The sequence below is a fragment of the Pogona vitticeps genome, chromosome 5, assembly GCF_051106095.1.
Source record: "Pogona vitticeps strain Pit_001003342236 chromosome 5, PviZW2.1, whole genome shotgun sequence".
In the NCBI taxonomy this organism is placed as follows: Eukaryota; Metazoa; Chordata; class Lepidosauria; order Squamata; family Agamidae; genus Pogona; species Pogona vitticeps.
The window spans coordinates 165,214,457-165,236,868 of NC_135787.1; the positions used below are offsets into that span (position 1 = coordinate 165,214,457).

The 22,412-nt window shown below is 41.3% G+C and overlaps 1 protein-coding gene across 3 annotated transcripts; it reads right to left on the bottom strand.

Moving 5' to 3' along the window:
* Nucleotides 1–1,471: 1,471 nt before the first annotated feature.
* On the bottom strand, nt 1,472–22,159 carry PICK1 (protein interacting with PRKCA 1). 3 transcript variants are annotated; one of them, XM_020787696.3, is made up of 13 exons: nt 21,959–22,159; nt 18,169–18,262; nt 15,367–15,478; nt 14,369–14,497; nt 14,183–14,249; nt 13,818–13,907; nt 12,079–12,132; nt 10,667–10,729; nt 9,615–9,748; nt 9,171–9,263; nt 7,181–7,231; nt 4,817–4,961; nt 1,472–3,947 (listed from the first exon to the last, which is right to left on the bottom strand). In XM_020787696.3, the coding sequence occupies exons 2-13, from the start codon at nt 18,207–18,209 to the stop codon at nt 3,694–3,696; spliced, it is 1,233 nt and encodes a 410-aa protein (XP_020643355.3). In that variant the 5' UTR covers nt 18,210–18,262; nt 21,959–22,159; the 3' UTR covers nt 1,472–3,693. The 3 variants fall into 3 exon arrangements, with proteins under 3 accessions (XP_020643355.3, XP_020643354.3, XP_020643356.3); XM_020787695.3 differs by having other exon boundaries at nt 21,887–22,159; XM_020787697.3 differs by having other exon boundaries at nt 21,677–22,159.
* Nucleotides 22,160–22,412: the final 253 nt, after the last annotated feature.

The window sequence follows — 22,412 nt, forward strand, 5'->3', positions numbered from 1 at the left end:
GGCACTGATGCTGGCCCTTTTTTAACCTAAGATGACTTAGGTTAAAAAAGGGCAGGAAAGGAGGGAGGGAACACCTTTTAAACCAAGCAGCTTTTCAAATGAAAAGCTGCTTGGTTTGATCATTTCAAACGAAGCACCTTTTAAACAGAATTTTACATTTTAAGATTACAGTACCAGGCAGTCCCAAGTCTCTCTCCACTCTCTAACCACTGGGGCGAACGAGGTACAGACAAGCAGCCTCTTCGCTGATCAACTGTTAACTGAAAGTTCACTTTTCTTGCTTTCGTAAGTCGAAATGTTCGTAGGTAGGGGCATTTGTAAGTCGACACACCATGTATTACTTTTTTTTTTTTTTGGCTGACAGTTCCTAGGCTGGTGATTTCTAGTGCAGAATATAATAACTTTACTAAGCTCTGCATTATAGCTACTCACATTACCATTGAAAAAAAAATAGAGGCATTTTACTGGATAATGTATTTAATATCAGGTCTGTTCACTTCTGAAAAACCTTCCAGAAGACAAATGAAGTTCAAGCACGAGACTTTTTTTAAAAAATGAAAAAGCACATCTAGCAAGCCATTTATGGCCAGGCAAATTAGAATGCTTTGATTATCTCCATCATGAAATCTCTGTGTTCAATTTTCCCCAGTTTTTGTGTGCGGATTATGCTCCCTATGGTGCAAATGTGAGAAAAATAACAGAGCAAACTATGTGCCTGTGCACAGATATTTTGTAAAGCTCAGAAGTAACCACTTTCATACATCACTGGTGAGTACAGTATTCAAAACTCTATGCAAAGCTTAGATAACTAGAACTGATGCAAGGTAACTTTAGCTACAGTCTTTGTTAAGTGGAATAATTTCCGATGGCATGCAATTCTTCTTGTAAGACAACTGTTATATTCTGAATTCGCTTAAGCCAATGACAGGTGTTGTGGGACTCTTGTTCTTGATCATTCCTGAGTGCAGGACACGCAACAATGGACTCAAGTTACAGGAAGCCAGGTTTCGGTTGAATATCAGGAAAAACTTCCTGTTAGAGCAGTGAAGTAATGGAACCAATTACCTTGAAAGTTGATAAGTGATCCAACACTGGAAGCATTTAAGAGAAATTAAGACAACCACCTGGCAAAAATCCTTTGATTTGTATTCCTGCATTGAGCAGGGGATTTAACTCAATTGCCTTATAGATCCATTCCAACTTCATTATTCTATGATAGCTTTTGGGTGATCGCTTCTTCCAGAAAGGGATTAAATTTAACCCAAGGTACTATCCTAAAAGGAATGGTGCATCATGTCATATCTATGGATCTCACATTATTATGAAAGGTACTGTAAATTCAGCCCCTCTGTTTTGAGGGTAAATTGCATTGAAAGAGCCCAATTCTTCCTGCTTCTTCTGGTGTTCTGAACAAAAGAATTAATAAGAGACCAACCAAATGGTTAAAATTCAAGAGGAAGAAGAAAAAACAGAAAATCCATATTTTTCTTTATTAGTCACACTATATGACATGTAAATCTCAATGAAGGACACCCTGGATCCATGTGGCCTTTTCGTGCCCATTCACAGAGGAGGAGGCAACAGAAAATAAAATGCCCCAAATCATGGGGAAGCATATCATAAATTAATACTCTTATATAGATTCCCTCTTTGCCCAATGACACAGTCTGCATGGAATCCACAACAAGCAAATTTACTTTTCACCTCAAAAAAATCACTCTTACTAATAGAGAACAAATATGCCATCCTATTCTGTTAGAAAACTCTAACAGAACTGAGGGGGATTCCTCAGAGAATACAGAATTTTTTTCCTGTCCTTCCTTCTTTCGAGGTATTTTGGGGGGGGGCAATGGTTGGGGCTCACAAAAGACTGTGTCCTCAGAAGCAGCACTTCAAAAGGGGTAAAAGAAAATGTGTAGCTGTAAAATACAGGGTACAAACACAGAATTGTAATAATCAAATTGGTTGTGTGATCTGATCTTCAGCCCCCTAATGCAAATCTATTGCCTCCTTCCATGGATACCGTTTTCTCCCTCCTCATATAAATTTTCCAAACCCAACACCTTATTCAACTGTGGATAAGACTTATGTTTTAGAAAAATATCATGCATTGACCAAGACACCTATACAGGAGTGTGTACAAGGCAGGCTGTGCAATCTTTAAGTGCTCCATTTGGTTAAGGCCAGGTACGAATTCATTGCACATGAAGATCAGTGGAGAAAGAAAATATAAACTACAATAATATAGCCTGAGCACCAAGTTCCATATTGGCTATCCATACTGGCTTGATCTCATTGAGGACAATGACAAAATTAGATGGATTCTCCTGATTGCCCTTCAAATTAGCAGCCTAGAACTGATATTTCAGGGTTCAACCAGGTTCCATTTAACATGCTTCCTTTCTTGTGCAATACCAGTCAAAATCAGTTGTAAGGAAACAATATGTTCTCAGCCTTAAAACCAGCTACTAACAGAAACATAGAGATTAAAAGCAGAAGAGGATGAAGGAAAGACCCCAAATCATTCCACTATTCTTCCTCTTCCACATCCAGGTCTTAGCTTATCCATAAGAAGTTTGGGATGATCACAGTAATCATTCTCAATACTTTAGTTAATGAATGTGTGTGTGTGTGTGTGTGTGTGTGTGTGTGTGTGTGTGTGTGTGTGTGTGTGTGTGTGTGTGTGTGTGTGTGTGTGTGTGTGTGTGTGTGTGTGTGTGTGTGTGTGTGTGTGTGTGTGTGTGTGTGTGTGTGTAAAAGGATGGAGGTGAGAGTAAGGTTCCACTCATGGGAGCGCCCTCTGCCAACAAAGAAGTGCAAACACCACCTATTCCCCCCTCCCCGGAAGATAAAACTGCCAGGAGTAAACCCGGAACCGTAGAAGAGAAATTAAAGGAGTTGACAGTTAAAGAAGGCGGGACCATTTTGGCAGGAATGGAAAGGAAACTCCTGGTGGAGGTGGGGCTGGTAGGTATAAAAGGAGCTAACTGGGATTTGCCTGCAGGCTGGGAATGGGCGTGGATCCAGGATCCGTGGACTGGAAAGGTGGACAGAACAAATATGGACAGATGACTGGGACGAGGACACCATCCCCCTATTGGAAGGGGGGTCTGGAGAGTCGTTGAACCCAGATGTTGTATTGGACTGGCCAGGACCTTGGCATGTTCAAGACTGTAATCCCTTTAAAATTGAAGACTGGAAACCCCCTACCAACATGTTGCTGGAGGGAGAAAATGCTTGGAATACCTCCGTTGATACTGGTTACTTGTTAAACAACCCAATAAATGTTACCCCGATTTCAAAACCAAGGAAATCTGTCGGTTTATTTCAAGAGAAACAGGAGCCCTCACAGTGAGCCCTGTATAATCACAGTCCCTCTGGCCACAGAGCCATCCTGAGTGAATGGGTATTCCAATGCAGTCATCTCTCCCATACCAAAATCTTGAGGTGGGCAATAAGATTATGAGAAAAATTCATTTGGAGAGACAAAAAAGAGGGAAGCAGGGAAAGGCAGGTTGTGCGAAAACAGTTTGAGCACAATCCACCCACCCAAAGCTCCCACATCCAAAGCACAACCCTGATTCCTCATCTGGCCTTACACAAGAGAGAAAAGACACTGTGGACAAGTTGCCTGGAGAAATAGAATTTATCGGCCTCTGGCAGGGATTCTTCTACTTTGCCAAGTCCATGAGCTCAGGAATCGTCAATGAGTTTCTCACCAACCTCTTCCTCCTTCCTTTTGCATTCCACACCACTACCACCACCAGTTTCCTCTTCCTCCTCTGTTCCATCCGTGTATACATCCTTCTGCCCATAACTCAGCGTGGTATGAGCGAGATCCACTTCAATGGGGAAGACATCTGCACCCCTCAGGACAGCATAGCAGTCATCATAGTACTTTGAAAGGGTGGAAACAAAACGCTGGAGTTGGAACACGATGTCTTGCACTGTGAGGGAGAAAGGGTTGTGATTATGGGGCAGAGGACACAGCATCCCTTGCCCACCGCACAGACCCACCTGTGAGAAACCTGTACATTCCTCAGTGTTACCACTTCCTTGGTAACTTCCTTGTTATCTGCAATACCTGCCCTTTCTGAAGCCACAAAATAAGATGCCGAAATGCCCAAAACGCAAAACTGAAGCGCAACACTTTAGAGACATGGGGGGGCTGAAATACAGGATCTATTGCCTTATTTAGGGATGTGTTGAAGAGTAGCCAGAATGGACAAATAGGTGTTTTTGGACCTCATTTGGATTAAAGAGGGTTGGCTAATATAAATACAAAAGGGAGAATCCAAGGTCCATGAGGTGCCAAAGGACAGAAGCTTCAAAATTGAACTATTGCTCTTAAAGTAAACCTTGTACCCTGCTGTGCTAGTTTAAGGTGGACTAAATCTTGAAAGGGTGACTCTCTTTCCCTGCCACCAACAAAAGCATACAATTATGCATGCTTCAAACCTTCTTAAGGTATCTTTTCAAAGCTTGCAATAAAATCCCCTGGCACAATGTCACATTCCTGATATTTTAGCTTAACCTTAGATAGTTCCTGTAAATGAAAAACATTCCTTAATTGGATTTCTGCCTTCCCCCTCTCCAAGAAAAGGGCTTGGGTACATGAAGGGGGAGAGAATGCCATCAGCCCCAAGTGGAAAATACTAGTGGACCTGATAGGAAGGTGTTCTCTCTTTTTGGCTTTCAGGGGACTGGGTATTTCCCTCATGCATCTGCAGGCTGTTCAATGACAAGTCAGTCTTGCTTGCGGTAAAATCTATGTATCAACTACAGTTTAGACTGAAAGAAAAGGAACTACACTTACCATGTTTCTGATCGAGCAACTCCATTTTTTCAAGTACATCCTTCCTAATTTTGGCAAAGCGTGCACGTGCCTCCTGGCGGCAACGAAGGATTAAGCGGTACTCATAATTCCCAGTGCTAACACGGTAGAGAGGTTCTCCAAGTGCCTGCCCAAAACATCACATTGCTGTAGCAACCAATTATAAAATTGTGCAACAGTTTTAGATAGAAACTAAGGGTTTCCCTGATGTGCCCCAGCAAACATCAGCTCCTCACATGATCATGCTGCGACACTACTTGGCTTGGAGCCCTACAGTAAAAACTAGGGACTCTGAAGTAGCTTTTGTAGAGGAACAAGCAGAAGCCAAGAATCATGAGGCTGAGGCAGCCAGAGTTTCAATAAAGAGAGAAGCATCAGAAGGCGAATCATGTGATAAATATAATGAAAGAAGCAAACAACCAGCTATTACAAATCAGGAAGTCTCACAAGTCTGCAATTCCACTAAAGGAAACAATACCTATTCCACAGTTTTAAAAGAAGACATGCAAACAGTTACCAACAGTGATTTTTACCATAGTATGTATTTACTGCTTTCAGTAAACATACATACTCCAAATTTTGATCTCTACCACTTTCCCAGTAGTTTTCTCATTATATTGGAACTATGTGTTCTGAAGGATGCATGTAAGCAATTTTCGTTAGGAACCTGTGGCTCAAATGCCCCAGTAAGAAAATGCTCCCTTTCCCCAATGCAAGTGTGATATTATTTATTTATTCAATTAAAATATTTTTACCCGGCCTTTCTTAAAAGGACCCAAGGTGGCTTACATCACAATATTTAAAGCTTTTTAAAAAACCAATAAGTATACAAATATTTTTAAAAATAGGGTATTATATTAAAAGCAGTAAATAAAATCAATACTAAAAACACATTTAAAAACAACAGAGCACAACAATCCATTAAAAAAAACACCAGGGATAAGTTACAAACGTTCATTTGTCTGAGCCCTTCTGGCCAAGGCCAAGCGGTGTGGTTTCAGTCTGGCTATGAGAATGGCCCATGTGCTGGAGGGTGAGAGCCACTATTTAAGGAAACACAGAGTCACAAAAAGTATTGGCATGTTTGAGACGATCTACCCAGGGAATATATTAGGGATGAGGATTCGGTGGCCCACAAAGTGTACCTGCAGCACCACAGATCCCTGCATCCTAATCTGTAGAGTAATGATCAAATGTTCATCAAGATAATGTCACTACATCTTGAATTATTGTTCTGTGTAGGATTCTAGAGAAGTAAAAATTGCTACTAAATTCTTTACCATCAACATAGGCCATCTCAACTTGATGAGACACCTTGTCAGGAAACTCCCTGCCTCCAGCAAATTGGATACAATTAATGCTAAAAAAATTTGTCAGTACTACTGCAGTTTATGGAAAATGTATCTGCAAAACTAGTGTTTTCGCACTTTGAGGTGTAAGCCACACACCGAGAGCAAGCAGAAAAGGACTAGCTGATTATTTTTTTAAAAAAGGCAGACAATCCTCCCGATACTTCTAAAAAATCCATGAAACAAAGCAGCAGATATTGCCATTTCCCACAATCCTTGTTACCTGCAAGCTTATTTGCATAATTTCGCTTACTCTCAGTTAAATTATTCTTCTCATTCTTCTCTTAATAAGAGCATCACAAAATACCTCATATCCTTGCAGGGTAAGGAGAGTAATTCTGTGCATCCTCCTCCTCCTGTGCCAGAATGAGACACGTGAGAATTTATATCCCTACCCTAGACCTGAGTAACGGTACTAGAAGCCAGAATACTCAATGGTCTTCATATATTTTTAAGCGCGAGGACCGGATGTATTGCTGCAAATCATGCATGACAGAAAGGCCAGAGGCAGTCACTCAAAATATTGCCAAACTTATTTTATAAATGTATTATTGTCCAAAGTTGGTTTTGACCTATATTGTTTTATTGCTGCTTTGTATCAGGTTGTTAGCTACCCCAAGGGCTCTGATTAAGTTGTGCTTCCCAAAAGCAAATAATGTAAAACAGATATTGAATAAAATGTATACATTCTCAGGAAAAGCATTATCAAATAAACCAGCTAAAGTGACTGAAGTAAGTTGTAAGCTCTTCTGCTGAATTCCTCTGGGACTCCTTTCAGAGCCGAGGAAAACTCAATTACAGATAAGGTGTTTTACAAGATATTATGATTGGAAACAATTTCCATGACAGCACAAGCTTTTTTTAAAAAAGCTAAATATTTGGGTGAGTACATCTACTCTTGCACTGAAATCTGTGGAAGCAAGCAAGTACATAAGAATTTCAAGAAGCAAAGACATGACCACAGTGGAAACTTCACTGATGAAACCCCAGTACTTACAATGCAGCTATACTCCTCGTCATCCATCTCCTTCACCTTGAGACAGTAAGACTGAAATGGAAAAAGAAACACACAGAGTTACAATTTTCAGAAGAGTAGCTGTGATTATTTGTTGCAATAAAAGTGAGAGAGTTTTGTGGCATCTCAAAAAGATATGGCAGGCACAATGCATATGTGGTACAAGGTTGGAAGGGGTGAGAGCACGGGAAGGAATTAACATTTCTAGAAATTTGCTTTCATTCAGGGAAGGAGTCAATAAATTAAAGAAAGTGGTTGAACAGTAAGATCAAGATCGCTTTCCCAGTGGTTATGCTTGGTAAAAGAGTAAACGGCACACTAAGATTAGAAGATCTAAATACCGAAGGAGAAAGAGACACTATGCAATGTATCCCTCAAAGAGTTGTTGCTTAGAGCCAAGGGAATGGAAACTAATTGTATCTAATAGTTTTAACTTGACAATGGCTCTAAAACCACAAACATCTATGCTATGATGGAATGACTGCCAGAAAGATCACAAGGCAAAGAACCTCTGTACACTTCCTGAGGTTTTGGAGGGGCTTCCCCATCATATGGTGCTATCAGTTTGCATCTAATACCACATGGGGGCACTGCCACATCTTACCATCCCACACACATTTTCCTATAAAATATATTGTAAGTGGAAAAACAAGCCATCTGAAACCAACAGCACCATGTCTACTTCTCTCTCAACTATGTTCCCTGAATGCCACTATAATTCTAACATACAAGCAGCTCCCATAAAAAAATCACAGAGGCAACTCAAATGGACATAGAGTAAAACAAATAAATGAAACTGCTGGATAGCTCAGTGGCTTAGGCAGAGGTTGGGAGTTTGATTCCCCAATGTGCCTCCTTAACAGTGGCTAGACTTGATGAGCCATAGGATTCCTTCCAGCTCTGCAGTTCTAAGATGATGATGATGATGATGATGAAATATTCATAGCTGCCATGTCAAAGCAATTAATTCCTTTATTGAAAGTTTTATCTTTTTGCTCATAACAAAAGGTAGATATAAGCAGTCAAGTATAGTGATAAACAGCTATCAGCTTTTTAGCAGAGACTGGCTAAAGAATCATCAAGAAACAGAATGATACTCCATTGTTACAATTAATTATCACTAACAAGATTAAAATCAACATACAAATGTTTTGCACATTCTTCTCAACTATCATTCAAACCTGACGGCTGGAGGCTCAGAGCAGAGCCAATTAAAACACCACACGTGCCAGTTTCCATAGCAGCTTGGGCTTACTGGATCTCACTTGGAAATTGAGGACCATTATGGAATGGTCATTCTGGATCCAATCAAACAAACGATTTCTGTCCATTTACTGAAGAGATCCAGCTGGATGTATAGGAGGCTCCCACTGGAGTAAGGATGTGACTTTCACCAATTCCACCTTCAGCAGCCCCTGGGCCACCTCTAATTTGCTCCCAGAGATCTCCTGCCCTTCCAGAACAACTTTTCGGAAGGTACAGGAGGCTGTGGGAGCAAAAAGGAGCATTGCTTTCCTCACAGCTTTCCTCCAGTTCCTATGGAACTCTGCTAAGTGCTAATCTGAATCCAACTCAGTGGCAATAAGCTTCTGATAAGCATAAGGTATGAAAGATATACTCAATGTTTTTCTTGCATTCCACTTTCAGAAGCTGGAATGAATAAACAGATGGATTTATAGCTGATTTTTCTTTCTTGTTCACTTCCTAAAGAACACTCAGTGCTACCTGTAGTTAGGATTCCAGATTAGAGGAGCTCTCTTAACACAACTCAAAAAAACCTTTCACTGGGCAATAAACTTAAAACATATGCATTTGGCTTATCACAATCCAAACAAACAACTGTAGGAGAGAACACTTAAAATAGTCCTAAAACAAATGTGTTTGAAGATGATTTCATATCACAGGTCTCCTGTTCTTTTTCTTAAAAACCACCTTTTCTTGTCACATTTAAAAACAAAAAATAATGGCTCACCAAATACTCAAATTTGACATCCAAATACTTCTTGATAGTTAGTCTTGTATCAGGAATGGCTTTGTTCAAGTAAGTGTTCAAATCTGTCAACATCTGAAAGGCAACACTGATAGTGAAAAATAAAGATAGAGAAAAACAGAACAACAGCCATTTTGCAAAATACTTCAGATACTGTACAATGTAATGCTTCAGCTTTGACAGATCAAAATCATTCGGCTGTTTTAGACAACCATATTATCATATATGCAAATCTTATTTAACCATGAAAAGGAGGCTCACACTTAAACTATAACACTTTTAGATTTGGCTTTTCTTTTCTAAGCATTATTTCAAATTATTTTGATCACAAAAAAGACAAGAAAGCTTCTTCGAGAAAACAGCTTCCCATCTCTTATTTCTACTTTTCTCTTAATAATTTTTTCCTTCTTCATGACTTTTCTTTACCGGTTTGATGGTTTTTAGAAGGAGGATTCCAAACTTCTCAATACTGCGATGAGCTTCTGCAAACTTCACAAATGCTTCACTGGCAGCTGGCTGAGGCTCCCGAACACCAATGACTGAGAAAACATCACCAAACGCTAGATGGAAATAGCAAAAACACACTGTTGAGGGAATGTGGTAAATAACATGTATTCAATTTCAACCATATTAATGATCAATGAGGATCCTTCCCTCACTTTAATTAAACATCATAAACAACATATAGAAATGGCTTTCCCACTTTAAGTGTCCCACCACCATAAAAATGAACATACATTTAACATATAATCAGGAGAGATACTCTCCTGTTAACATTGACAATAGCATTTCCTTACACATGTATGCTCCTCAGCAATCAGACTTGCAAATTAAGCTTGTGTCTACCTCTCAGTGACCAACAACAAAAGAAAGCACACTGATACAAAGATATAAAAACTGAGGAAGAAAGTTAAATATTGCTAAGTATACTGTTTATTTGACATTCACCTCTGTATCATGGATAATGGTTTGTTTTGTCCTAAGACTGGAGTTGGATGCTACCTCACTGATGTCCTTTTATCTCATTCAGTCCCAATCATAGCCACCAGGATCTCCCACTTCATTGCCCTCTTATAAGAGACTCACGAGCAGGACTATACTACACATAACATTAAATATGCAGCATGCAGTTTCAGACCAGTTTTTATACTCTTGAATAAGAGCATAATGTCCCAATCTGGACCAGGTCTACAATGTGTGGGTAAGGGAATTAACCCCTTCCATTCCGTGCTGTCTTTATAATCAAAATTCCTAGTAATACACTGAAGTAAAACAATTGCTTCAAACCTGAAGTTCCTTTGGATACATCATTAAAAAGCTGTCAGGATGTACTACTTCACAAATCAGCATGACTGCTTCTCATAGTCTGCACTATTGCTTTGGAGATCATCTGAGCATTTTTCAAAATCTAAGGTAAAAAGCAACATTTTGCCCACAACAACTTGGTCATAAGCTGAGAAGGATTCTATTCTTTTTACCTCTGTGAGTCTGAGATAGTTCAAAGAAAGCTCTAAGGAGACTCTTTGTATGTTCTCTCAAGCCTAGATGAAGATGGAGAAAAAGCACAAGTTATTCAACAAGGACTCAGAACTTTTCTTGCCTTTGCGTTCAGTATTTTGACACCAAATCACATGCCTGAGAGAAGAAAACATAGTGGACGTGCCCACTATGACACTGTATTTTGTATTACATGGACATTGCTGCCCATGCTGGTTTTCATGACTGAGACAGAATGCAGAAAGAACTGTGTGGCAACAGCAATTTTGACTTAGGTATCATCATCTGTACTACTCCTGCATCAGTCATATAGTGTATGGCTTCTGGGAAGAGATTCTCTGTGCTCCACCCATTAGCCTCACTTCATACTGAGTAAAACTAGTACAGTAAATACTGGTCTTCTGACATGTGTCTCTGTGACAGGACAAGGAAATCTGTATGGAAATGGAAGACAATTTTGTAATTGGTTGTTGTGGTTTTTTTGGGTCTTTAGCCGTGTTCTGAAGGTTGTTCTTCCTAACGTTTCGCCAGGCTCTGTGGCCGGCATCTTCAGAGGACAGGAGTAGCACTCTGTGCCAATTTTGTAATTCATCTTGGGAAGTGAAATAGTAGAAAGGGTGATTACAAATCTGCTAAATAGGTAATTATTACCTCCATCTACTATGCATAGATTTGGGTGCATGTGTAGAGTCTGTAGCCTTGACTGATTTCACTGTGCCCCCATGGGGCCTTCTATACAGCCAGTTTGTCTGCATGCCTTGCTCCTCTCTACTGCTCAGGTGACTGTATTGGCTGGCACACCCATCAAGTGCTCCCAGCAGGAGTCAAAAGGGGAAATGGAGAAAGTGATCAAATTGGATCACTGCGATTCCATCACTTGCTTCCTCCTTCTTGTCCAGCTGATTAGTGCAGGAATACCAGTCACTGCACCCTCAATTACTCCTAGTATTTCACAGCCACGGAGGAAGTGGTTCAGGGGCAATGCCATCTAAAGATGTGTGGAGGGGAGGTTTACATCAGACTTGATGTTGTCTGAAGAGGGTGGTGTGTGTCCACATTAGTGGGAGAAAATAAGTAACAGAAAGGCTGCATGAGCATGTATGTAAGAGAAAGAGGCAAGGAGGGAGAACTCAGGCTCTGTCGATTGCATGGTTTTGCCACAGCCACCACCAGCATCTCTTATCTGCTGTTCATCACTCCCTGCAGCCAGCTGCATACCAGCTTCAGGATGTCAGCCTGAGCTGAAGTCCTGCACTCCTATATGCTATGGAAGTCTTTTCCAACATGGCTGGAGATGACAGGAATTTTAATCCAACCTATCTGGAGGATATTAAGTTAGCAAAGACAGTGCGATGGGAAGGAGAGATAATCAGGGCATACAGAGCGGATTTACCTTTGTAAAGCTCTGCTGTCCCCTCCAGTTCTTCCAATTTCTTCACCAAACCATCTAAAACAAGATGGCAAAGGGAAACAATTACTACAGTGCATTATATTCAGAAGTACAAGGAGATCTGTGATGATGGTTAAAACATCAGCAAAGCTCTCACACATGCAAATTTTAAAATTTATTTTAACTGTGCTTAAATTATAACATCATAACAAAAATAAAAGCATACAAACATTAAAAAATCCAAAACAAAAAACTCAGAACAAACTACAAAATGTTAATAGAGAAGAACAGAATAATAGTAATTAAGGAAAGGAAGGATGAACCAATATCTTAAAAAATCTAGATATATACTTCAATATCTGAAATCCTTTTGCTTAGCATATTATGTCACACTAGAATAGGCCCACTGTGGGTATTTGGAGAGTCAACTGCTCCATAGGTTCCATTGATTCACGTGGGTCTATTTTAGTTGCAATCCTAGTCAATAAAGATAAACAATTATCCAACTATTCATATGTGATTGCCATCTAAATGTCAGAGGTTTAAATGCTGAAAGAATTATGAAGTCCTCAGTCCACTGATTAATAGACTTTGGCATTTATCCTTCTAATTTTTCAGTATCAAGCATTTAGTCACCATAGGGGTATGGTGAATCTATTTCTGTGGATCATCAGTTAATTTTCATGAAACAGGTAGATAGTTTATCGAAATATATATCACAATGGTCAAAGATTGCTCCATTACCAAGTTAATGTACACAATAACTTCCCCAAGAAAGAAGTTTCAACTGGACACATGCAGGGCATCTGTTTAAGAAATGCAGCAGGCATATCCCATCACCAATAACTAACAGATTTATTCAAGTCTTTGTTAAGGAATTTTTGTGGTGTCTGTATAAATAAAATAATATTTTTGCTGAATAAGCTGAATAATTTTTGCTGAATAATGTAGATCTGGAGATATAGTAGGTGTATCAGTCAAAGCTATTGTCCACTATTTAGATAAAATGGGATGATCGAAATCAGTGATGATGAACCGTTTTGAGCCCGTGCCCAAATTGCAACACAAAATCAACTTATTTATTTCAAAATGCCAATACTGCAATTAAAACCCGAATGCTGAAGTTTTAGCTTAGAAAAAACAACTGCTCCTGCTCTGCACGGGTTAAATGCTTGTGTCCCCACCCCCATGGGTGGTATTAACAAAGAAATACTTACTGGTCCTCCAATCCCCCTTTGAGCTAGACTGGTAATGGTCGCCATTGCACCCCTCTGCTGGACCACTGTTCCAGCAGAGGGGAGTGCCAAAATCCAGGATTGGAGGATGGGTAAATATTTCTCAATGGCAACTTACGGCTCATGTGCTCATAGAGAGGGCTCTGTGTGCCAGCTGTGGCACATGTGCTATAGGTTCACCATCACTGATCTAAATCTTCACTCTACGCTTTCCTCCAAACTTATATATCACACTTATTGGTCAGCAATACGTATTTATGAAGAGGGTTTCTTTTGCTCTATTGAATCAACCAGTATGTTCAAAAGTAGGGGAGATGCTGAGGTGCCCAAAGTTGCTAGGCTGATCACGCCAAGTACAGCCACCCCCAGCTAAAACGAAAGGCAAGAGCAAGGGCATGCTCTCACTGTACGCAGGCTGGAATACAAAAATATAGGACTTTGCATCACTTGGGCTCTGCCACCACAACCAAAGCCCAAATATGAAGTTTTTTCTCTCAAGTCTTTTACCATTGCAGAGGATGGCCCGGCTCAGCCCCAGGGCATCTGCTGTCCCTGAACTCATGTTCTCCACCAGGCGATGCTTCACTTTTTTCAGCACTGCATTTGAGGGAACAGACACAAAATCCATGAGCAGGATCAAAACTCTGAGTATAAAACACAACGCCTGCGCTTCATCTGCTCAGACTAAGCAAAACTGGAATAAAATGAAGCAGAGATTCTCTCTCCCCTTTGGATCCTCTGGGTGTTTTGGTTTTCAACCTCCAAGACTCCCTGAGAGTTGGTGATATGGGACAGGGCTTCAGACGATGCTTCAGAAAAGCCACTCCTGCTTGAATTACATCAGTGTGGCCATACATAGATACAAGACATACCAATATCTAAGGTCTTTCCTTGCTTAGGATCAGCCTGAAGCTTGTTGTAGTGGATTGTTACTTCCTCCTAGAATAGCAAAAAGATAAAATCAAAGCTCCTGTTTTGCACCAGATGGGAGAGATCACCCACTAATGAGCAGAAATGATGTATATTTTACATTTCCGCATCATCTCCCTACTTCTCACCTTGGCCGCTCGTATCATCTGGGCGACTTCTACTTTGGTTTTTCCTTTGACTGACTTTCCGTTGATACCTGTGATTTCATCACCTGCAGCCAAAGTGCCTTCTACACCAGCAGGTGTATTGTCAAATACCTAAGGAGGATGACAAAATAAAGATGAAACTAGGATAATGCCAAAGAAAGATCAAGGAATAATAACAGTCCATTGTTTGTTTTCACACCACTTCCTTCACAGTCAAGGTTCTCGCTAAGCTGGGTGCACATGCGCACAACTCAGTTTCCCTCCTTGCAGCTCTCTTCCTCCTCTGCACAACAATCACATTAGGTTCCAGTCACAATGGAACCCAGCGCGCAGGGCAGCAGAGCCACATGTACATGCAGTTGTGAAGCTGCACATGAGAGAGGCAGAAAATTGGAGAGTACATTGCTTACATTACTTATAATAGTAATAATTACATACCATCAAGTCAATACTAACTTGTGGCAACACTTCTCAGTGCTTGTTAGTTACAACATACTCAGAACTGGCTTACTGATCACTCTTTATGGGGCCAGTTGAGGATTGTGCTGTTTGCCCAAGGCTACAAAGGCTGGTTCTTCTTCTGGGAAGGAGGAATCAAATTTCCAAGCAGGGAACAGATTTCCATCTATTCCTTTTTTTAGTGCTTGCAATCTCCTGAAAAGTTGCTACAGAGGACTGGAAGACTCTCCCAAAAAGTGTGAGGGTGAATTCTGGAGGAGAACAGGTAGAAATAATTTCCAACCATCCTCATGCTGCAACGACTGCCGGGCCTGTTTGTTGCCTAAATGATAGAATACATTTGACTTCCACTCTAAATCTAACTCATCATTTCTGTACATATGTATGTCTAAGGCAATGACTGGCAGAATTCCAGTGAAACAGTACTGTGCTCAAAACTGCAAGGTACTGACTCTACTGGCAATTCTCACTGCCCTTCTTTCCCCAAGGATAAGATACCCATCTCTCACAAAAACACCAACCTGAACAATGTAGAGGCAGGGACAGTACTGAGCTCCTCCTCCTATGCTGATGCCAACCAGATTGTGATTGTCCTTCTTCAAGGTCACTGTCCCGGGAACAGTAGGTATTCCCCTAGAACAAAACAGAGGCATGCAAATACACATGAAAATTGCCACTGACAACTACCTCTCCCTGCCTTTTCCATTAACACACAGATTCCTAACAAGATGCTAGAAATCAGTGTTGTGTCAAACGTCCATTCCAGTGTTACATAGGAAACACCCTGCGACAGACTGGGTGCTTTTAATTTGTATACTTATTCATGAGAATTGCTATTTAGTTTTATTCGTCCATTTAAAATGGTTCTATACCACTACTTCATCATCACATGTTGTGCATGATGTTATTTAAAAACTACTATCTTTACAACACAACTAGACAAAGGTAGAAAAAAAATAACACCAGCAAAGAAATAAACTAAATGATCCACAGTTTTTAAGATGGAATTAAATTGTCAAGTCAAACTGAACAAAAAACAAAACAAAACACAACCCTACGTGCATCTTATGACATTTTAAAACGTGAATAATGTGCCTTACATAATGCAGAAACCCTCCAGACAATCTTTCAATAATTCAACAAATTTCATAATGACTGAAACTTGTAAGAGAAACTACTTCATGTTTTTCTCTCTGTAACGGTCTTTTAAGCACTTAGCACAAATCACCATGACATTTCCCAATCTTAGTCCTATAATCATGATACAAAAAAACCTTTATTTTTAGTGCATGCTTTGGGATCTTCCCTCCAAACATATTCACTAGTAAATCTGAAGCACAGTATGAAGTAAAAAAGATTGCTCTCACAACAAATTAGTTAATTTATTAGAGCTTTTCAGCCCTTCAGCTCTGCTCTTGTGATAACATCTAAATTTGCTTTAGACTAATTCAAAACAAGAACAATAGTATATTCAAACTTCTGGAAACCAGCATCAAATATACATATATACATACTGTAAGTTATATTATGCTTTTAAAATATTAAAAATATTCTACATATATTATTTGTGTAAGAATCTGGTCAGGTGAACCCCTTTTATTTCCCAATTACAGACAATGAGCTGAAGTTGGAAAATGCCTTTCCTGTGACTACAGATAAAGTCAAGCATCAATAGAAAAGCACTTTATCATTCTTTACATTTGTGTTCATCTTTCTGAGCAGCATGGACTCAAGGAAGATTAATGCACACACACAAAAAACACTGAATGACTAAGCTTCAAGAAACTAATAATAAAAAGCACCATTTTATGTGCTTGCCCAACAAACTATGTATTACATGTTCTTATGCAATAAGATTCCTTTAGTATGAATGAGGAAATAAATTACAGTGATGCCTCGCTTAGCGATCGCTCCGTTGAGCGACGAAATTGCTTAGCGATGGACTTTTTGCCATCGCAAAAGCGATCGCTTAGCGATGGTCCCTATGGGGACAATTCGCTTTGTGATGATCGTGGGAAGTGATCATGGCAAAGCGACCCTTTTTTAACAGCTGATCGGCGGTTTCAAAATTGCCACCGGGAAAACAAAATGGCCGCCCGCTGTTTTGCCTCGCTTAAGAGGCAGCAAAAAGGCCGCTTAAGAGGCAACGCTATGGAGGATTTTCGCTGAAAGGTAAGTTTTTAAGCCCATAGGAACGCATTAAAAGCGTTTTAATGCGTTTCTATGGGCTTTTTAAAATCGCTTAGCGATGAAATTGCTTAGCGACTTTTTTCCAGAACGGATTAACGTCACTAAGTAAGGCAACACTGTAGTGCATATATATTTGGTACTTGAAAATGGCAACCTTGTTCGGTAATGCATTAACAGCTCAATCCCTGTAAGAGTGTTGGGGAACAACTATTACAGTGGTGCCCCTCATAGCGACGATAATCCGTTCCGGAAAAATTGTCGCTATCCGGATTCATCACTATGCAAAATAAAAAAGCCCATAGGAATGCATTAAAACGTGTTTAATGCGTTCCTATGGGCTTAAAAACTCGCCTTATGCGAAAATTCTCCATAGGGGTGGCCATTTTCAGTGCCTCTAAAGCGAGGTGACAGAGTGGGCGGCCATTTTGGAATCGCCGATCAGCTGTGCGAAAATGGGGCCTTGGGAGGACTGCGGGGGAGCGCTCCCCCCGTCCTCCTAAAGCCCCCGCCGGCATTTTTGCCCAGCTGATCGGTGGGGCTTTTGGATGATGGGGGAAGCTCTTCCCCCCATTATCCCTAAGCCAGCATTTTCGCCCAGCTGATCGGCGGGGCTTCGGGATGATGGGGGGAAGCGCTTCCCCGCGATCATCCCAAAGCCCCGCTGATCAGCTGGGCGAAAATGGGGCGTTTGCGATGATCGCTTCCGCAATCATCGCAAAACGTTTTTCCCCCATAGGGAACATCGCAATGCGATCGCTTTTGCGATCGCAAAATCTTCATTGCTATACAGATTCGTCGTTAAACGGGGCGCCCGTTAAGCGAGGCACCACTGTACATCCATAGCTCTACTGGATTGCTGCAGTCAAGTATGAGGTGTAGAAGTGTTCATATTCCTTACTTATTGACTCCCATTAGAAAAAAATGATTATCCTAACTTCAGGAATCAATTTCCAGGACAATTTTGTGAGTGTGAACAAGCCACAGTTTCCTCTTAACACTGCACTCAGCCCTTCTCCCTTGCTGTCAAAACACTCCCAGCTGATATGGTAAAAGAGGTTTGAAATCCAAAACAAAACACAGACATTTGCATTAATAACAGAAAGAAAAGTAAGAAAGAAAAGTAAAACACTTACAGCTTGTCCTCCTCAATGTCATAGTCCAAGTCTGTAAACATTGTTTTAAATTACTAGTAGCTTCTTGTGGGAAATTTGAATTGTCCCAAAGCACCTAGATGGGAGAAAACCACATTACCACAATTAATAAGTTCATCTCAGCAATGTAGAATATGAATCACCTATTTTTGTGCACACTAGAATCAAGTTCAGGTTTTTGTAAAGGAAGCAATTTCAACCACTTTCTTTTCTGCACATGGTGAAATATAATGGGAGAAGCATTTTGATTTCTGAATGGATTAATTGTTTTGGTTGTCCACAAACTGATCAGAATCTATGGCAGACCTGGACAAAGTGTGGCCTGAGGGCCACATACGGCCCGCGAGCCACTCCTGTCTGGCCTGCGGACAGTTTTGAACATCAAAACCATTTACAGCTTTTTGTCTAAAGTTGATCAGTTGCTTATCTTTAACATACTGCAAAAACCATCTTTAGTATTTGTGAAGATTAAAAGGTTTAAAATAGAAACAATCATAGCATCACTGTTTCATTTTATTTTTAAGTAAAGTTGGTTCGGCCCCCGAATGCATTCTTTTTTTTCATGTGCCCCCCCCTATAGAAATTAATTGCCCTCCCTTGATCTAGGGGAAAACATATTAAGTATCTGATGTGGTAGTGTTAGATGTGATTTTCTACCTCTGAGCCTGAGCAATGCTCTGGAACATATACAGTGGTCCCTCACTTAACGACATTAATTCGTTCCAGCGAAATCACTGTAGAGCAAAAACGTCGTAAAGCGAAATAAAAAAGCCCATTGAAATGCACTGAAAACCATTCAATGCATTCCAATGGGCGGAAAACTCACCGTCCAGCGAAGATCCTCCATAGGGACGGCCATTTTCGGTGCCTGTAGAGTGAGGAAACCATCCAAAAACACAGCGGGGAGCCATTTTGAACACCCGGTGGCCATTTTGAAAACCCGACAATCAGCTGTTTTGATTGTCGTAATGCGAAGATTCGGTTCCCGAAGCAGGGAACCAATCTTCGCAAAGCAAAACAAAACCAAAAAACAAAAACAAAAACCAAACCCATTTAAAACATTGTTTTGCGATCACAACTGTGATCGCAAAAACATCGTCGTGAAGCGGATTCGTCGTTATACCGGGTAATCGTTAAGCGGGACATGACTGTACACCGGGCAGGCATTATGTCCCATCACTATATAAATCACATTCCTCAGCCCCACTGTTGAAATAACACCAGTACCAGTTCTGAATGGCTGCCATTCTTCATTGTACATGGAATGGATGCCATAAGGTAGCACAAAGCAATTTTGTGGTAATATGATTCAATGGTAGGAACTAGCAAAACAAGCAATTCACAGGAATAGCAGGTTGCATCCAGATTTCCGCATTATATTTTATACAGAAATAGACATAAGCCAGCATGCATGCATATTGTAGTCCACTAATACTTCTACACCATGCACAAAAAGAGATTGATTGAAAGAGTTTTCTTTTTTAATCTATCTACCATTGTTTGTGCATGTGAAAATTAAAATGTCTAGAATTCACATTTGATTTAAACATTACTTTCTTAAACTTCTCCACTTAACATTCACAACTAATGCATCAGAGGCTCAAAGAAATCAGACCACCAGTCTATCTAGCCTTGTACACTCTGCTTTGATGGGCAGTAGCTCCCAGAACCATTTCCCCTGGTCTACTGTCAAAACCTATAGTTGGAAATGCCTAAGAATGAACATGGGACTTTCTATCTACAAAGTATAAGCTTAGCCCCAAAGTTATAGCCACCATTTTCTGTATTATTTCTACAAATATCCCTGACACATACATTTGGGCATGCAGCTTACTACTATTATGACGACCATTACCCATGTTGCCAAGTACCTATGTCTGAACCTTCAAGTGTAGGTTTTGGATATACAAAAACAGAATGAAGGAACCTGCCAATGAGGTCACATTTGATTCCCAGTGAGTCTTTCTTGTGCAGTGACACTACCACATTCACAGAATTATATACAATTTCATATTCAGTTTGAAGTCATCCCAAGTTTCCTGCTACTTCCCTGCCTTTTTCTCTCCAAGAAAAAAAATATTAAAAGGGGGAGGGAATTATAATACTTTTTGATTGGTAGTGCTAGGAGCCCTTTATACAGAGTTAACCTATGCCTCATTTCAGCCACTTGTCTTAAAGAGCATAGGAAAATGAAGGTGACAGATACTATCCATATTAAAGAGATCACACTAACCTCTATCAAAAGATTTAGTTACCTGGTCACATGTATGGCAAAAGGTAAAGGTAAAGGTTCCCCTTGGCATTTATTCCAGTCGTGTCTGACTCTAGGGCACAATGCTCATCCCTGTTTCCAAGTTATAGAGCGAGAGTTTCTCCAAAGACAGCTTCCGTGGTCACGTGGCCAGCACGATGAGACACGGAATGCCATTACCTTCCCACTGTGGTGGTAGCTATTTATCTACAGTACTCACATTTTTACATGCTTTCAAACTGCTAGGTTGGCAGGAGCTGGGACAAGCAACGAGAGCTCACTCTGTCGCGTGGACTGCTGGTCTTCTGACCTTGCAGCACAGAGGCTTCTGCAGTTTAACCTGCAGCGCCACCACTTCCCTTCTATGACAAAAGTGCTAAACAAATTTAAAGAAACCATGGCAGACCTAAAGGGGGGAGGGGAAGAGAGGGTGGCTAAAGAAGAATAAGACTGATTGCTGTTTAAAATCAGTCTTTACTTTTAACCTCAGCTTGATAAGCACACATTATCAGGTGATATTTCTCTCCGACTTGAATTTCTGTGACAAGCGGCCCTGTGCACAGGCAACCCCATGTGCAGATCAAGGTGCAAAGAAATCCAGAGCAGCGAAGAAGTTAAGAGAAACAAATGACCAGGACTAGAGAAACCCATAATAATCATCTTCCCCACTGGTTTATGGAGTGCCTTTACACCAGTCATACCTGCCAGCCACACACTACAGTGGACCCTCGACTTACAGACGGCACGACTTACAGACTTTTCGAGTTACAGACTTCTCTGGCGGCAAAATTTAGGTTCGACTTGCAGCCGGAGAATCGACCTACAGACCAGAAAAAAACCAAAATGGAACAAAAAATGGAAAAAAACGGCCGGTTATGGGATTAATTGGTTCTCAATGCATTGTAGGTCAATGGAGACTCGACCTACAGACTTTTCGACCTGCAGCCACCATTCCAATACGGATTAATTCCGTAAGTAGAGGGTCCACTGTACATTGCCAGGTTATAACAGAACACCGGTGACAGAGGAGAATCATAAGAGGCAGATACCAAGCACTCTGCAGGCTGGAGTCCCTTAGAGAAAGGCAGGATAGAACACGCAAGAACAGCAATAACAGAGGAAATATGGTCGTACTGCAGCGTTGTTATCTTCTCTTGCCCGGTTTCCAACCTTCAGTCAGCACAACGGTGTACAGGGTCACCTGTCACGGAGGTGCAACTACGAATCTAGAATCCCTACCTGGCTTTGTGTGGCAAACGTGTGGAGAGACTAGACCCCCATTTTCCTCTTCCTCTGGCAGGAAGGCTGGGGAACTCTATGCGTGGAGATGGGAGTCGGGGGGGCACAAGGAGGCGCCCCACAAGCTTTCTGCACCCTCAAAGCTCCCCACCGAGCTTCTCCCCGCAAAAAAACGGGGGGGGGGGGACTGACGGCCCGCCTTCTCCTCACCGGAAGCGGCTGGCCTGGGCTCCACATCCGCATCCACCTGCCCGTCTCTCTCTCTCTCTTCTTCGCGTTTACCTGTCAAACTTAGGAGCGCGCCTGGCTTCTCCACGTCACTGTGGACCCAACCTGGGCGGAAGCCCCCGCCCACTCGGCTTGCCTAAACCCCGCCTCCTCCAAGGTCCTCTGGGCTCCTGCGGCCGCAGTTGGCGGAAGGCTCGAGGAAGAAATCCAGAACGAACCCTCTTCATTCCTCGCGATGCTACACTCCGCCGGCGCGATCTAGGGGCAGGAGGGGAGGGGGGGAAAGGTGAGTGAAGAAGGCGGGGAGGGGAGCAAGCCTCTAGTTGCCGCGGCAACGAATACGGAACTTGTTGACGTCACAAGGGCGCCCGAGAGCGTGAGGGAATAGGCGAGGGGGCGGGGCTTAGACGTCTCCCGTTGTAGGTAGAGGAGAAAGTACGATAGGGCTAAACGGGGGAGTGTGTGAAGACACTCTGATGCACCTCAGGGTCTACCCACCTGGCATGGT

Bases quoted from the DNA above. Each gene is read 5' to 3' on its own strand.
- PICK1 (XM_020787696.3), bottom strand. From the start codon at position 18,209: ATGTTTACAGACTTGGACTATGACATTGAGGAGGACAAGCT. The intron at 15,479-18,168 runs GTAAGTGTTTTA...GTTTTGTTCTAG, and splicing joins GACATTGAGGAGGACAAGCT to GGGAATACCTACTGTTCCCG. The intron at 4,962-7,180 runs GTAAGTACTGGG...TGTTTTGGGCAG, and splicing joins ACGAGGAGTATAGCTGCATT to GCACTTGGAGAACCTCTCTA.